The 18,792-nt window shown below is 42.8% G+C and overlaps 1 protein-coding gene across 1 annotated transcript in view; it reads left to right on the forward strand.

The window, feature by feature from the left end:
- The window catches only part of ubxn4 (UBX domain protein 4), a 34,451-nt gene that overhangs the window by 14,584 nt on the left and 1,075 nt on the right, over positions 1 to 18,792 (forward strand). Inside the window, exons 8-12 of the mRNA XM_042494473.1 lie at positions 11,176 to 11,340; positions 13,264 to 13,391; positions 13,935 to 14,037; positions 15,828 to 15,959; positions 16,227 to 16,438. Coding sequence (XP_042350407.1) covers positions 11,176 to 11,340; positions 13,264 to 13,391; positions 13,935 to 14,037; positions 15,828 to 15,959; positions 16,227 to 16,438 — 740 coding nt within the window. The remainder of the gene's footprint in view (positions 1 to 11,175; positions 11,341 to 13,263; positions 13,392 to 13,934; positions 14,038 to 15,827; positions 15,960 to 16,226; positions 16,439 to 18,792) is intronic.

Consider the following 18,792-nt stretch of genomic DNA (forward strand, 5'->3'; position numbering starts at 1 on the left):
TGACAGTGTCATCAAGTCAGGTCGAACTACAATAGAGACAGAGCGCATTTATATCCAGAGCAGATTAATAGCTTGTTTCCTCCTTGGGGTGTGACGTGCTGCACTCTGTCTCTGTGGTCTGGGTCATCCTTGGGTCAGTTTAATGTTGGGATCTACGCCTTAACATGGGGCAACCCTCTGTGTGATTAGGCCTTACACAAGGGTCACCAATTGTTTAAGTATGGCTATCAGTGATAATCAATAATTATTAAATATGATGAATAATGTGACTTAATCTACATTAATTCACCTTGTGGGCACCATTCCCGCAAAGGGAAAAATGATAGCCGATCAATAAAATCGATCTCAAAATACACTACACTATCAAATTGGAGCTCTAATTGAAAATTAAGTTAATAAATTTAAATTTATTGAAAGGATAATCCCCTTACATATCATCTTGTTTTCAAGGGGGTCCTCATCACAAACAAACAGAAAGTACAAATACAAAAAGGCATGCAACACAATACACAGAGACCGATTACATTGCAAGACACTCACACAAACATACACAAAAAGCTCTCCCAGGCCCAGCTAATCACCCACCATCCAAATCCCCCAGATAATGTACATTAAACTAGAAAACGTGCAATACATTCGGTAGGTGTACACACAATGAGTATACAGGCATTTTCATGTGATGCACGGGATATAAAGGGAAAAAAAGGTATAAACAAACTGTTTCCATGATAGTTAGAAAGTGAGACAGGATATAAATACAGATAGAAACAGGAGCAGGTTGTTTGAAGATGGTTGAGTATGGATGCTTTAAAGAGATGAAAAGAGGTAATAGATTGAATTGAGCAAGGGAAGTTAATGGAACAGTCAGTGGTTGAATGTAAGGAATCTGGTCTTGTGCAGAACAGCATATGATCCATCCATCCATCCATCCATTTTCTTCCGCTTATCTGGGGTCGGGTCGCGGGGGCAGCAGCCTAAGCAGGGAAACCCAGACTTCCCTCTCCCCGGCCACTTCGTCCAGCTCTTCCCGGGGGACCCCGAGGCGTTCCCAGGCCAGCTGTGAGACGTAGTCTCTCCAGCGTGTCCTGGGTCTTCCCCGGGGCCTCCTACCGGTGGGACGTGCCCTGAACACCTCACCAGGGAGGCGTCCTGGAGGCATCCTAATTAGATGCCCAAGCCACCTCATCTGGCTCTTCTCAATGGGGAGGAGCAGCGGCTCTACTCCGAGCTCCTCCCGGATGACCGAGCTTCTCACCCTATCTCTAAGGGAGAGCCCAGCCACCCTACGGAGGAAACTCATTTCGGCCGCTTGTACCCGCGATCTTGTTCTTTCGGTCACTACCCAAAGCTCATGACCATAGGTGAGGGTAGGAACGAAGATCGACTGGTAAATCGAGAGCTTTGCCTTTCGGCTCAGCTCCCTCTTCACCAAGACAGACCGGTCCGCATTACTGCAGACGCCGCACCGATCCGCCTGTCGATCTCCCGTTCCATCCTTCCCTCACTCGTGAACAAGACCCCGAGGTACTTAAACTCCTCCACTTGGGGCAGGACTTCATCCCCGATCCGGAGGGGGCACGCCACCCTTTTCCGGCCGAGAACCATGGTCTCGGATTTGGAGGTGCTGATTCTCATTCCAGCCGCTTCACACTCGGCTGCGAACCGATCCAGTGAGAGCTGAAGGTCGCGGCCTGATGAAGCCAACAGGACCACATCATCTGCAAAGAGCAGAGTCCTAATCCTGAGGTCACCAAACCGGACCCCCTCAACACCCTGGCTGCGCCTAGAAATTCTGTCCATAAAAGTTATGAACAGAATCGGCGACAAAGGGCAGCCCTGGCGGAGTCCAACCCTCACCGGAAACGAGTTCGACTTACTGCCAGCAATGCGGACCAAGCTCCGGCACCGGTCATACAGGAAATGGACAGCCCGTATCAGGGAGTCCGAAACCCCATATTCCCGGAGAACCCCCCACAGGACTCCCCGAGGGACACGGTCGAATGCCTTCTCCAAGTCCACAAAGCACATGTGGACTGGTTGGGCAAACTCCCAAGCACCCTCAAGGATCCTGCCAAGGGTCCAGAGCTGGTCCACAGTTCCACGACCGGGGCGAAAACCGCATTGCTCCTCCTGAATGGTGTTCGACTATCCGGCGGACCCTCCTCTCTAGTACCCCCGAATAGACCTTACCAGGGAGGCTGAGGAGTGTGATCCCCCTGTAGTTGGAACACACCCTCCGGTCCCCCTTCTTGAAAAGAGGGACCACCACCCCAGTCTGCCAGTCCAAGGGCACTGCCCCCGATGTCCACGCAATGTTGCAGAGTCGTGTCAGCCACGACAGCCCCACAACATCCAGGGCCTTGAGGAACTCCGGGCGGACCTCGTCCACCCCCGGGGCCCTGCCACCGAGGAGCTTTTTGACCACCTCGGTAACCTCAGCCCCAGAGATAGAGGAGCCCACCCCCGGGTCCCCAGGCCCTGCTTCCGCAACAGAAGGCGTGTCGGTGGGATTGAGGAGGTCTTCGAAGTATTCCTTCCACCAATCCACAACGTCCCGAGTCGAGGTCAGCAGCGCCCCGTCGCCACCATACACAGTGTTGACGGAGTACTGTTTCCCCCTCCTGAGACGCCGGATGGTGGTCCAGAACCTCTTCGAAGCCGTCCGGAAGTCGTTTTCCATGGCCTCGCCGAACTCCTCCCATGCCCGGGTTTTCGCCTCGGCGACCGCCACCGCCGCACTCCGCTTGGCCTGTCGATACCTGTCTGCTGCCTCCAGAGTCCCACAGGCCAAGAAGGCCCGATAGGACTCCTTCTTCAGCTTGACGGCACCCCTTACCGCCGGTGTCCACCAGCGGGTTCGGGTGTTGCCGCCCCGACAGGCACCAACCACCTTACGGCCACAGCACCGTTCGGCTGCCTCAGCAATGGAGGCACGGAACACGGCCCACTCGGACTCAATGTCCCCAGCCTCCCCCGGGACATGGTCGAAGCTCTTCCGGAGTTGAAGCTCCTTCTGACGGGAGACTCTGCCAGACGTTCCCAGCAGACCCTCACAATGCGTTTGGGTCTGCCAGGACTGACCGGCGTCCTCCCCCACCATCGGAGCCAACTCACCACCAGGTGGTGATCGGCTGACAGCTCCGCCCCTCTCTTCACCCGAGTGTCCAAGACATACGGCCGCAAGTCCAACGATACGACTACAAAGTCGATCATTGAACTGCGGCCTAGGGTGTCCTGATGCCAAGTGCGCATATGGACACCCTTATGCTTGAACATGGTGTTTGTTATGGACAATCTGTGGCGAGCACAGAAGTCCAATAACAAAACACCACTCAGGTTCAGATCGGGGGGGCCATTCCTCCCGATCACGCCCCTCCAGGTCTCACTGTCGTTGCCAACGTGAGCGTTGAAGTCCCCCAGCAGAACGAGGGTGTCCCCAGAAGGAGCACTCTCCAGCACCCCCTCTAAGGACTCCAAAAAGGGTGGATACTCTGAACTGCTGTTTGGACCATAGGCACAAACAACAGTCAGGATCCGTCCCCCAACCCGAAGGCGGAGGGAGGCTACCCTCTCATTCACCGGCGTAAACTCCAACGTACAGGCACAGAGCCGGGGGGCAATAAGTATTGCCACCCCTGCCCGGCGCCTCTCACCAGTGGCAACTCCAGAGTGGAAGAGAGTCCATCACCTCTCAAGAAGACTGGTTCTGGAGCCCAAGCCATGCGTCGAGGTGAGGCCGACTATATCTAGTCGGAACTTCTCAACCTCGCGCACCAGCTCAGGCTCCTTCCCCACCAGAGAGGTGACATTCCACGTCCCCAGAGCTAGCTTCTGCAGCCGAGGATTGGACCGCCAAGGTCCCCGCCTTCGGCTGCCGCCCAGCTCACACTGCACCCGACCCCTACGGCCCCTCCTACGGGTGGTGAGCCCACGGGAAGGAGGTCCCATGTCGCCTCTTCGGGCTGTGCCCGGCCGGGCCCCATGGGTAAAGGCCCGGCCACCAGGCGCCCGCCATCGAGCCCCACCCCCAGGCCTGGCTCGGGGGGGGGGGGGGCCCGGTGACCTGCGTCCGGGCAAGGGGAACTCTGAGCCATTGATTGACATCATCATAGGGGTCTTGTGAGCTACACTTTGTCTGGTCCCTCCCCTAGGACCTGTTTGCCATGGGTGACCCTACCAGGGGCATGAAGCCCCCGACAACTGAGCTCCTAGGATGAGACTTTGATTTATTCAGCAACAGTACAGTGTGTTGGAAGAGAGCCATTTTTGAACTGGGTTAAAATTGGACTGTAATGAATGTTGAATATGAGAAATGTCGGAGTTGGAAGAGTAAATTACAGTGTCATATGCATATCACTGAATGTGACAATCATAACGACTTTGTGGAAGATTGTTAATTAATATAGAGAACAGCAACAGACCCAAAGATGAACCTTGAGGAACATCTTTGTCCATGATTTTAAAGTCTGACTGGCAACCCTGATAGGAAACACACTGACATATGTTTTTATGATATGAATTAAACCAGAGCAGAGACTGTGTTGAGAGACCAATGGCATAGAGTTTGTTTGAAAGGAGGTAGTGATTGACCACGTCAAAGGCTCTTGTAAGATCAATAAGTATGGCACCTGTAGACATATTGTTATCAAATGAGGATACAATGTCATAAGTAAACTTTAAAAGAGCAGTTGTTGTGGAGAAGTTGGGTCTGAATCCAGATTGGCATGGAGATAGGATATTGGAGTCATTAATATATTGAAATAATTGATTAAAATTTATTTTTCAAATATTTTTACTACACTAGTAATTATGGAAATGGGTCTGTAAGTGTTGATGTCTTGAGGATTACCACCTTTTATACAAAGGGGTAACTCTGGCACATTTCCAAGTTGATGGAATTTCACAAGTTGAAAAAGATAAACACATTAGACAGAGGATTTGCAGAACATGAGAGGCTAATTTCATAAACTAGATTTTCAGACCATCTGGGCCAGCGCCATTCCCAGAGCATAGGCCTTCAATGATCCACTGAACTTCAGATGGACAGGTACTTCTAAAGGAGAAGGAGCTATTGCGATTGGAGTTAGGAATATTTAAAGAATAGTCAGAATGAGAGGAGTCAAAGGACTTAGCGTTGCAGATTGTGGAAAAATATTGGCTAAACATATTAGCAGTTGTGGATGGATCATAAACAACCCCTTATTGATTCTAATATGTGTAGTTTGACTTTTAGCTGATTTATTAGTTATGTTGTTTATTTTTCTTCTAAAATTGTTTAGGGTTGTTAAATCAGTTTTTAGGCAGTCTTTGTAATAATTATATTTTGCATTTCTTGTTTTGGTTGTACATGTATTTCTCAATGTTTTGTAAGCATCCTAGTCAGAGGAATCCTTTGCTGAGCAGTATTTTGCCCATGCTCTATCTCTTTGTTTAAAAAGATTTATTAGATCACCACTGATCCAAGGCAAGTGTCTACCCTTAACTTTAATTACTGTCCAGGAAGCATGTTTATCAACAACTTTAACAAATTCTGTGTAAAAGAAATTCCAAGTATCTTCAGCAAACGGAATTAGCTGAAATCTATGCTAATTTATATTCATTATATCTTGGATAAAAAGTTTGGAGTTGATATTTTTAGATCTAATTTTGTCTAATTTTGATGAATTTAGAGTGGTCACTGAAAGAGTTGGGTAATACTCCAGATTCAATTATTCTATCCGGATGTGTGACAAGAATCCCATCTAGGAGGGATGTAGACTTGGAATTAACTCTGGGTTCGGTTATGAGTTGAGTTAAGTTCATAATGCCAAATAAAGTTTGATCATTGATAGGTGAGCTATCTAACCAGTTGTTATTAAAATCACAGAGGATAATCACACACACACACACACACACACACACACACACACACACACACATAGACTACACAAGCCATAACAACAAGAGCAAAGCTCAGTTTGCAGTTTGGCATTGTATACAGATACAATAATGGTGTAGTTTTAAGCTACAATAATTTGCTTCCCAGCATAAATAGGCCTGGACCTTGCAAAAGTAAAACAATAATTAAAGCTGCAAGCAGCAATGAAAAGGATTTTGCACACCCATGTGTGCCGGGGTTGTGGTGGGACTCCAGCTAAAGCTGTCCTTCATTTCTGTGAAAGTCGTATAATGTACGCAGAAAGTTTGGACCCTGGAGTGAGCTATTTCACATGGTGTAGTACGTCCAGGGGCCACTAGGTGGCATGGAGGGGACACAATTTCCATGTCATCTTGGTGTACATCATTTATAGACCAAACCATGTAAATATCATGTAAATCCAATGAGAAATGTCCCTCAAGGCATACATCCTGTTGCCAGTAGGTGGCACTATTACGACAAGTGAAAAATTGTAATACAGATGTGTTTAAGGGCCCTTATCAAACACATGAAGTTTTACATGGATTGGACAATGTACACCAAATTACAACAATTTCCGTAAAACTTTTGTGCGGACCATTGATAGCTTTTAATCGCAAAGCTCTTAAGATCATACAAACAAAATTTCAACTGGATCTGATTAATTGTGTAGGTCAAGTTCATAAAAGTATAAAAAAAAAACATTATTTCCTGTGGCCTATCAGGACTAGTGAATATTGTAATACAGATGTGTATAGGGCGGGACCCTTATCAAACCTATTAAGTTTCAGGCAGATCGGACAATGTACACCAAGTTACAACCATTTCCTGTTATATGGCGAGACATCAAAATTGTACGCGACATAACGGGAAAACCATAAAAGTTTTGCGTGGACCTCTGATAACTTTTCATCACTGAGCAGTTGAGAATGGACACACCAATTCTGAAGTCTGTTTGATGAATCCTGTAGGACAAGATAGCAAAAGTACGAGGCCCAAAATCGCCCAAAAATCAGCACAAAATTCAAAATGGCCGACTTCGTGTTGGGTTTGGGGGTGGGTCCAAAAGGCTTTTTTGTGCATCTAGGCATGATACATATGTGTGCCGAATTTTGTATTTGTAGTTTAAACCAACTATTCAAGCTACACATTAGGGGCCGCTGTGGAGCTATTTTGCCACAGCCGTTTACAAAGCCACAAAAATTTGAAATTTTTTGCCAGGTTGGACAAGCGTACCAACTTTCATAAGTTTTTGAGCATGATCAGACCTGGAAAAATGTGATTCCTGTGAGAGAAAAATAATAATAATTAAAGCTGCAAGCAGCAATGAACAGGGCTACTGGGGGGACTCTGAGTGACACAATTATCCATTTCAGTGAAAGTTGGAAAAAATACGCAGAGAGTTTGGACCCTTGAGTGAGATATTTCACATGGTGAATTACTTCCTTTGGACACACAAAATCTACATCATCTTGGTCTACATCATCTGTAGACCAAACCATGTAAATTTCATGAAAATCAAAGGATAGTTGTGGTACGAGGCCTACTTCCTGTTGCTAGTCGGTGGCTCAGTGAGTATCATAGTTAAAATACATGTTGATGTGTTCAGGGCTGCAGCCTGAAAAGAATTGTGAAATCTGGGGCCAATCGGTCGATGCAAAGTGAAGTTACAACTTCCTTTTTGGTGGCCACCACTGGGTCTCCATGGCAACAGCGTTCATGGTAAACCTATACTTGAAAGGGAGGCATCATTAAGGTCTTGATGGTGTGTTTTTTGTCAAGACACATGATCAGATTTCTTCAAAAACTGTGGGAAATCCATTTTTTACCCTCCATATTTAGGAGGGATTCAGGTTCCTTTATTTGTACCCGTAGGTAGATTTGGTTTGCAGTATAGGGTGAACGGCCTCCATTTGACACAGTTTTCAGACAACACAGACAACATGCAAGACAACACATAAAAAGATAAAACAATGAAAGTGTCCCAGTGCTAAATCAAAATGTTAAATATGCCATAAATACCGATAAAAACACGAAACTATAAAAATCAAACCATCACATAAAGACACAAGTGTGATGGCAGCTGAAACAAAACATATCGCTTAGTTTTACCCCTCGGGTCTAAAAACCTCTTTCCAGAGGGGAGAAGCTATAATCACTGTGTAAAGGATGCAGTTCAATATTTAAAATGGCATTGAGTAACTGCTATAACTGTCTGGTATACAGGGATGCTGGGTTCAGCTGGGGCTCACCGATCAGCTTACTTAACCATTTCACAATCTGATTTAAAGAGTTCCTGTTCTTTACTTTTCTAAATCATGACTCCAAAGAAAAATATAAAAACCGATTCAACAAAAGCACAATAAAATCAATGTGGAAGTAGAACTGTTTCCTCAGACAGTGGAGTCGCTGATGTCCTTTTTTACACACAACTGCACACTAAGTTCAGTTTTGAGTCAATGACAGTCCCAAGATATTTTATTAAATAGGAATAAAATATAGGTTTGGACTCTCAATCTTGCACCCCTACATGATCTCTCTCTCTCTCTCTGTCTCTCTCTCTCTCTCTCACACACACACACACACACACACACACACACACACACACACAAAATCAGGCGCTTGTCAAATATCTTTGATCTTCGAAATGCACCTGAGGGTTTACCAAACATATCAGGTTTGTTCCAGTTTTGTTGGCCTCAATCAGTCTTGATGGGAGGCATATACAGAGAGGTAGTGTAAGATACTGTAGATATGACAAATTTTCAATAAAGATTCCGTTTTTGAGTTGATTAACATGTTAGCAGTTGCTGTTGCACCTGCAGCTGCATTTCAAAGACCAAAGATGTTTGTCAACAAGCGTTTGACTTTGGGTTTCCTTACGTGTGTATGTGTGAAGGACACCAACTGGCAGAGTGCAGACAGCCTCCCAAACATTTCTCTTTCTCTTGCCATGGCATCTACAGCTTTTGCTAGTCACACACCATCATTGGCATTATAGTAAAAATTGTGGTCTTTCTTATAGTGTGACTTTGGAACCAATGGGATTTACACAGCTCCTACTGTTAGCCAGAAAAGAAAAAGAAACCCCCCAACCTCCCCATATAACTCAATGTAAAAATGATTCAAGAAATCTCTACAGAGCAGCAGTTCACGCCTCTCCTTAACCACTTCTCAGTCTCACGTTGCACTTTTCAGACACAAAATTTACACAGTTATGTTCCTCTGGCTGTTTTCTCTCTAACAGTATATGTCTGAAGTGTCCTGGAGGTATTGTCATCGACTGAGGGCCACTTGCACCTCACCTCACCCACCTCACCCAGCAGTGACTGTTACCATGATAACCTGTGGGGCCTGCTAGACACACCAACATTCTGACACAGACACAGACACGCACACACAGGATTTGACACATTCTACAGACAAAATCAAACAACCTGCTGCTCGGTAAGCAGTTTTGAACCTAAACCAACACATTTAAGACACTGTTAAGTGTGTTTTCTGGATATTGTTCGATATTTCAACCACATTCAAACTAATTAGACTCCTTTAAAGACTTCAGCTCCTATTTTTTCACCATCTTCTAACAAATGCCAGCTTTTTTTAACAGGCTTTCGGACGGTCTACATGATGAGTAGTATTCAACATTTTAATGACATTCATGCTAATAAAACTCCTTCATACTTTTTTCAGGTATTGATACTACTTGACCATCTTCTACTAAATTCAAGCAAGCATGGAAGTGTAGCATCAGCTTTTCAGCAAGCTTAAACATATTCTACAAGATTAGTATCATTCAAAATTTTAAAGACATTCATCAGAATTTAACCTGTTCATCTTTTTTTTTAGATATTCATACTACTTCTTGTTCAAGTCATTCAAGCAAGAATTTCAGCATAGCGTAAGCTATTCAGCATGAACACTGCAGCGTAGCGCAAGCTGAGCATTCACACCCGCAATTTCTTCAGAAATTGCATTTTCTAGTTCCCATTTAAAATCAAATAGAAATACATTATAAAATGCCTCTTTACCATGCACAATGTCACCCTGAATTATCATTCATTCATTATCTACGATTTATCATTTTTCTTTTTAAATCTGTATTATAAGAGTCTGGACAATTGTGTATGAAAAACTATTAAGGTCTGATACTCCTAACGTATTGTTTTGGATGTGTTTTCAAACAAAGGCCAGTGGTATAGGAATATAGGAGCATAGGAATTCATGGAAAATCATGGGCATAGAACCATATTTCTCATAATTTCTCCCAACAACACATTGGAAAACCTGTTTTATAATTTATTCTTACTTCAGTCTATCTGCTTATTAAATGCATGCATTTTTTTACATGCTATCATGTGAACCTTTATTTCCACAGGGGTTTATAGGAAAAGTGATAAAATGACTAACCCTGAACACCCTTTAAGGGCTTGTATCACATTTCTGGTACCACTGGACTCAGAACAACTTGACTTGTGTATGGATAATACTAAGCATATAAAATTTCTGCTAAAGTTATTTTTGTGATGTTTTGCTTCTTTCAACTTTGTCTATCAATTAAGGCATGATAAATTTCAGATACTGAAAATTTTGATTTTGACATGTGTAGCTACATGTCTTGACACACAGAAAATTTCATGTTTCTATCTCTAAGAGAAAAATATCTGAAGCGCTTTTACTTAACATACTAAGTATAGTAAAAGGACTAGACACAGCAGATTTTTTTAGGTATAGTAACGATGATGGCTGTCTTGAGGCAGGAGGGAACAGACTCTTGTCAGAGTGAGATGTTAAAAATGTCAGTTATAACATTAATGAGCTGATCAGCACATGTTTTTAGTACTCAGCAGGAGTTTTCTCACATCTGCTGTGGTCACTGAGAGTGGCCGGTCCTCTGGAGGCGGAGTAGACTTCACAGCTAAGTCCTTACTGATGAGGTCAAAGTGAGCGTAAAATGTGTTCAGCTTGTCCAGCAGCGCGGCCTCACTTATGATGGGGCACTCCTGCTTTTGTAGCCTGTGACATTTTGAATCACCTGCCACATATCTTTAGTGCTGTTGCTGTTGAGGTCTCCAGTCTCTGCTGCTGGTGTCTCCTCTTAGCCTTCTTGATGCCATGATATTGCAATTAGCAACATTGATCATGAGTGCTTTATTTTCATTTGGTGGATAATTCATTTTGCCGTGGCAGCTCAACATTTTCGTAATATTTTTGCATTATTGAACCTCAGAGTTTTCACTTGAATGTCTTGACCTACCTGTCTGTTGCATGTGATTCAGAATGAGATCAAAAAGGAAATAGAGCGGCGGAAGATGGGGAAGGATGTGCAAGACTTAAAGAGGAAACAGGAAGAGGAGAAGACCAAGCGACTGCTGGAGGAAAGAAACAGGGAGAAGGCTGAAGAGAAGGCTGCCAGGGAGCGGGTCAAACAACAGATTGCCTTGGTAAGATCATCTTTCTCTGTCCCTTCTGCACCAGCTAAAGAGGAGTTTGTAGGACTGTATCTGGAAATGAAAATCAGTTATCAATCTGCTGTATTGCATGTAAGAAAGTACATTCAGTATTGCCCTTTTTTGCCAGTATTCAAAAACCAGAGTGAACAATATTTGTCTGTACTGATGATGCTTTCAGCTCAATTATCCAGTGAACACGACAATAATATTCGGGGTGTGTTCTATTAAAACCTCAGGAAGAGCGGCATAGTGTGATGAGGGATCCCTCTTCCAGGACGGACAGACGTGCAATAGATGTCGTAAATAACAATTAAAATACAGTCATGACAAAAAGGAAAGAGAAAGAGAGAGGGAGATAGAGGGGGAGAGCTGCATAGCAATAATGGAAACAGACACGTCATATTACAATAACGATAGGTGTAAAATTACTAAATGCCCTCTATGATAATATTGTAGGTGTTGATAAGAGTCCCATGTATAGTGGAGACATGGCTCATAATAATGGCAGTAGAGGGTTGCGTCAAGCACGATCAAGGCATTGGCACAACCAGGACCCACAACACAGGCATAGCTTCAGACAGGACCACAGCAGTGGCAAAACCAAGACCACGATCAGGGCGAGCTGGGGGTACAGTATCAGTGCAGCCACAGCACGAGCACGACCAAAGGCAGGGTCACAGCACCAGCACAGCTATCACCACGATCAAGTGCAGCCAAGGTTGCAGCCAGGATCCAGGAAAACTAGGAAACAAGGTAGCGGGAATGCTCCGGAGAGGCAACGGAGCTAGAGTAATGCAGTAAGCATAATGCAGTAAACAGACATGATCGTTTTCAGACAGAGGGAGTAAGAGAAGGAAAAGGAGTTCAGCGTATCATAGAAAATCCCCCCAGCAGATTAAACCTATGTCAGCCTAACAAGGGGCTGGTCCAGACAACCTGAGCCAGCCCTAATTATAAGCTTTATCAAAGAGGAAGGTCTTAAGTCTACCCTTAAAGGCACAAATAAACATGCACATTCGTAAACATACAGACGTGGACAAATATGTTGGTACCCTTCTATGAAAATAGAAGAACCCACAAATTTTTTTGGAATATCTTGACACTGACTAAAGTTATTAGCATCCATTATTGTTAATTCCATGTTAAATGAAAATAGACATTTACTTACATACTTTACTCTATGACATACCAAATGAACACAGGTATACATGACACAATTGCTTTTAACTCGATCAGTTTTCAGGAGGAATGAAACATTGTTTCAATGAGCTGTAAGAGTACCAACAAATTTGTCCACGTCTGTATGTGTTCGCAGCTCTTTCTCAACAATAACAAAGGCATAACATGTCAAAAACAATCACTTAACTTCTCCATTATATAGTATGGCGGCTGATCTCATCCTCTGTTCGGAGGGCAAGATGCTCCTGAATCTCATTGTTTTAACAATTTGTGGACATTTACGGTCACTGTTCTTCCTCTTAGTGTCAGTTGCTGACAGATTATAGCTGCTTATTAAAACTTCCTCGGTGGATCACACACATTATGCTGTCAAAACATTACAACCGACCCATGGGCCCATGGTCCCATCTATCTATCTGTCCTGCCAATGTGTTTATATAGAGATCATTTTGGTGCTGTTACACCCCCCAGCCCACCCCACCCCCATCCCCATCCCCACTTCAGAAAGGTGAGGCGGCATACGGCGCAATATTCCTAAAATAGCTATAGATATCAGTAGGGGGAAGAGCCTTTGTGAGATACAACAAAGAATGCCTTTGACTTCACTCTCTTCAAAGACAAAAATGCCTGAATGGATTTAACATAAGATTACTGTCTTTAATTTGTACTGTTGCAATTGTTTAAAAACAATACAGACAAATTGTACATTACAGCTTTGTCCCCTCTGTCCTGTAGGACAGAGCTGACAGAGCAGCGCGCTATGCCAAAACTCAGGAGGAGGAGAAGGCTGCCAAGCAGGCCCAACTGCAGGCCAGACAGGCAGAGCAGGAGGCCAGGAAGGAGGCATTATTACGGGAGAGGAGGTAAAGACAAAAGGAGTGACATTTACGCAGAGCACTGCACTTCAAGATGAAATGCACGTTCATTAGTTTTATTGCTAAAATCTCCCATCCTGAAGTGTGTATATCACAAATAGCTCTACAAAGTCCAACTCCATTGATGTTTTTTTTGCGACATACATTACATGCTGAGAGAGGTGATGACAGCATTTAAAAGGCCCTTTGAAGAAATGAAAACAGTTAAAATGTCAGGTGATGAGTAACAGCTGAAAGCGACATATCATATCATTTACTCTGGTCCAAAGAAACCGAACCACAGGTATGAGCATTCTTCCCATTCATTTGAGTGTAAATAATTCTGAATAAAAAAAACTGAGAGGCAAACCATTCCTAATGAAACTGCACATATTTAAGTTTGAATGAAGTTTGATATATTTAAGAATGTAAAGGTGCACATTGCAAAAAAGGAGTGCATCACTAACAACAGAGGTTTCTGTTCACCCAATTTTCTTGTGTGTGTGTGTGTGTGTGTGTGTGTGCGTGCGTGCGTGCGTGCGCGCGCATCAGTGCTACAGCTAGAATACAGTTCCGCCTCCCAGACGGTTCATCCTTCACCAGCCAGTTCCCCTCGCAGAGCAGACTGCAGGAGGTGCACCAATTTGCAGTTCAGGTTTGTCTATATTTCCATACTGTCTCTAAGATTCCATTTTTTTTTTTAATTGGGGCTAAGAGATTGCTCTTTTTCCAAGAAAGCCTGGATTCATCATCACAAGACAACAACTTAGATTTTAAATACAAAATTATCTGTGAGAAATTAATTAAAATAACATTTTATAATGAACTGAATACTCTGCCTTGTAATACTTTTAGAAAAAAAAACGATACTCTTTAAAGTACACCATTGTTCAGGTAAGCCCCAGGATTTCAGTATATTCCAGCACAAGCTGTAATAGCACTGCTCTGAAGGTACTGCTCCTGCAGTGTAAATCTGTCACACATGCCATGTTGTTTGTTGTGTTATGTTTTGTTGGGTATATTGCTGAGCTGTACATTTAGTGCCATTAGTACCATCCTCTGCAGTCACAGTTGACTGCATGTCTGATTAAGCTACTTGAACCGCCTGCTGAGTTTTCATGTACAGATGTTTTTTGCTTTCCTCCCACATATTCCAAAATAATTAACTTGAAAAGTGCACTCAGTAGAGTGCTGATCTCTAAAAGGCTTAATTATAGCACTGTAGAGCACTATAATTCCAGCAGATGCACAGCAGCACCTTTTAGATGGTAATGGAGCTATGGCACGTGTACAGAGCAGATTGAGTTTTCCTGCTAAAAGCCACTGTTTGTGATACGATACAATCACAAGGATGACTGTAGCCAGAAATTTTTGATCCACATCATTCATAACTGGAGTTTAAACAGTATTAACTTCATCTGTAAGCTACAGCACAACATAATTGGGATTAATAACAATAAACACAATAAAACAAACAAAGAAGCCCCCACCATCTTCCTCATAAAAATACATGTCGCAAGGCGTTTGAAGACGTGACGACTGCATACAGTTGTATATGTGTGTGGGCCTCATGCAGCAACATTCTCTAAATTTTCTTTTAATTTTCTGGTTAGAGAAAATATAAGAGAAGTCAACTCAAGATGCACCAAACACTCTTAAACACACAACTTTGCTCTGACCCAGGTGTGCTCAATAATGAATCGCACTTGATCCTAACTCACCTATTAGCATAGGTAACGCCCCCTAAACACTATATAAGGGCAGGTTTTGTGCCGTGTGCAAAGACTCTGGCACATGAACAAGACTGGGGACATGACACCAAAAAGGCTGTAAGAAGAATTTCTGCTGCAGTGAAACCTATATGATGTTAAATAAACTTAACAAGGTAAATGTGATGTAAGGAAAATGCATTTAAGTATTAAAAGTAAAAGTACACATGCAAAAAGGTTTAAATAAATGTAATAAACAAAAGTTTTAAAATAGTTAAAAGAAAAAGCAGCAATGCCTCATACATACAGTATGTATAAGATCTGGAACCATGAATTTTTATTTTTTTCTTTGGAAAACACTGGCACATTTACAGCAATATTTTTTTAATATGCACTGTCCCTGTAAACAATAAATAAAAAAGATGTAGGTATGAATAATGCAGAAAATAAGGAGCTTTTAAAGAAAATAGCATCGATAGAGTGAATTGCAACTGCATAATTATTTTAAAAGTTGCCATTAGATTTTCATTTTGCTATTTGCTATTTTGTTGAATCTCATACAGACCCCTGGTGCTGAATCTCAGGAGTGTCTGGAAAATAACTGACTTTCTAATGTTTCTACATCATACAGTCCCATCTTTGAATCATGTGATGGTGGAATAAAGTGTACCACTTAGCACTGTAAGCCCATTTATATAGAATCACTGTCAAGTGTTTAATGCTGGTCCTGTCTCAGGAGGTGGGAAACCGCTACAGTAACTTCTCCTTGGCGACCATGTTCCCTCGGCGGGAGTTCACCAGTGAAGACCTGACCAAGACTCTGCTGGAGCTGGAACTGGCTCCAAGTGCTTCCATTGTGCTGCTGCCAGTGAGTACAGCCCGTAACTGCATCATGCCTGAATGATTCAAAAAGACTTATCGAGGGTATAGCTCAGAAGAGATGTTTGATCTTCATGGATGTTACTATGGCGATCAAAAATACTGGCATTTTTCAGTGATACTGGTTTTGAGAAAATGGTTCAGCATCTTCAGAAATAATGGTTAGCAGTGCCATGTCATTGTGGTAAGTGCAGAACTAAGGTCAGAATGAGATTAGTTTAGCATATTTTGAACATTATTTTGATGTCCCTTTCAGCAATCAGGCAGGCCTACTAACACAGTGGTCCAGTCCTCTGGTGGTGGTATCTGGGCAGTTTTGGGCACCCTCCTCTACCCTTTACTGGCTGTATGGCGATTCCTCAGCTCCTTTCTGTTTGCAACCCCACCCCCTCCTGGAGCAGCCAGAGGCCCCACCCACCAGTCCAGCTCTTACACTAACTCATCATCAGCCTTGGATAAAGCAAAGAGGTGAGGGGTGTGTGTGTGTGTGTGTGTGTATGTATGTGTGTGTGTGTGTGTGTGTGTGTGTGTGTGTGTGTGTGTGTGTGTGTGTGTGTGTGTGTGTGTGTAAAAAAAAATTTCAAACCAGGTTTGATATTTAGCCAAACAGTGGACCCGGTCACCATATTTAACCAGGTGTCTCACTTGACTCAGCAGCTGATCCTCAGTGGAGCATAACGAGCCTGCGTTCCAATTGAAAATGAGTTTCTAACCATCAGGTAGCATTGTGTGACTCTGGAGCTCTCTGTCCACACTGAATCCATTAAAGATGCACTTGTGTTACTTAATGTAAACAAACCATGCAGCTGTCAGCTGTGCTCTCCAGATCAGACGGGAGACGTTAACGCTTCAAAGATGGGTAACTCGCTTGCTTCCATCATTTGTAACTTCACTTTTGAAATCTTATAGTCTGATGTTTACTAGAAATGACAAACAATATAGCCTAGGCAAATAGACTAATGTTAGCTTGTTATTAGTAATGCTCATTTACTTCAGCAGAAACTCTCAGCTCCCTGGTGATGTCCCCTAAACCAGCTGACCCTGTGTTCAGGTTTTTGTAATGAAAAAGTAGGTTTAATATAATTAATTCCTCATTTCAACTTCATGAATCAGCCTGTTCCCTTTGCGGGGCTTAGAAAGCGAACAACAGCTTTAAATAGAAACAGCATCCTACAAAAGTTCAGCTCACAACAGCACCTACAGCCAGTAAGGGTAAGGACAGTTCTTTCATTAGCTTCACCTCTTGAATGTTGACATATTGGTGCAGTTTTCGTCTCTTTAAGATATAACTCTGCACTGCTCATCAGCCCAAAAAGTAAACAAATACACCACATTTTAAACTGTGCTCCCCTCTCTGCTGAAATTTGATCTCTGTCATATACACAACCTGTATGACACTAGTTACTCCATTGGTACATTTACAAACATTTATATCATATTAATCACTCTTTCATATTGTTTATTACTAATGAAATTTGAGTAGGATTTAGCATTTTCAGTAAGGCTAATTTAAAGGTTGCCAGAATGTGGCATAATGACAAATGTCTGTGCCGGTTTGCATGAATCAAACCATTTTAAGCTCGTAGACCAGACCGGATCGGCAAAACAAAAAATTTAGCCGAACTCTAGTAGCCACCTTAACTGTTGATAGCTTAGTTGTGTCCTCCCTTGGTGTGACACCAAAGCCTAGTCAGGTGTTATATAGCCAAAAAATGTTATATTTAATCAGTCTTGTAGTTCTACAGACACCACAAAACACCAGACATATTTATGACCAACCCAACCTCTGGTAACCTACAAGCCAGTACTGCAACTTACAGGGACTAACAGACACAGTAGGGTTTCTGTTGTCGTTTTGTGTAATTTGTTCCTAAACAAAAAAAGGACTCACTTAACGTGTTAAATTTTTCCAAATTAACAAGAGTGGGGAAATAATTCAGAATTTGTCACTGACAGCGTTTCGCAGAGTTTATTAAGTTTTCCCTAGCTCAACAACTCACAAACTGAGAAAGTTTTAAAGAGAGTCTAGTGCTTTCTCTGCAGTTGACAAAGGAGCGTACTGCAATTACTTTTTACATTGTGCCCCAAACACATCACACTGTGCGTCCGTGAAGAAACATGAATAGGTTTTAGGTGATTAAGCCCTCAAATACCATAATATAACAGCTAAATGGAATAGTATGTAATACCAACCAGGGAAGAAAGAATCATTTATTATCTGACAGGAGGTGTGACAACCTAGTTTAAGGTTCCGATGATGTGGTTATGCATGTTAATTAGCCATGTGCTTGTGTTTCTTGAAGAAGCAATGGGAGATTCATTGTGAACAATGGACCTCATGAAGAAAAGATAAATTTTCCTTGGAGTATATTCATTTCATTGTAATTTTTATTTGGATTTTCTTTGTATCAAAGGATGTGAATTATTTCACCTAATTTCTTTAGTATATGTTATGGGCCAAAATGTGCACTTATTGGCCGGTTTAGGTAGGGCTTGGGCTTTGGGGGAAAAAAAGATTAAATAAGTAAATAAAACTGTTTAAAAAGTGAGCATTATGGGCTATATAACTATTAGTTGGTTAAAATGTAAATCCCACATACAATATAGATATTCCATATTAATTGATTGATACAATACGGTACAGTGAGGAGGGATCTCTCTCCTGGGACGGACATATGTGCAATAGATGTGTTTACAGAAAAGATCAACTTTTTTCGGGGTCTAACAGTCACAATCCTTAAGACGTTTTGTTGAGTTCTTGCCTGTGTGTATGATGAGAGCTTGAAGCTCTACTGTTAAACTCTTGAAAGAACTACTGGGTC

The sequence above is a fragment of the Plectropomus leopardus genome, chromosome 10 (assembly GCF_008729295.1).
Source record: "Plectropomus leopardus isolate mb chromosome 10, YSFRI_Pleo_2.0, whole genome shotgun sequence".
NCBI lineage: Eukaryota > Metazoa > Chordata > Actinopteri > Perciformes > Serranidae > Plectropomus > Plectropomus leopardus.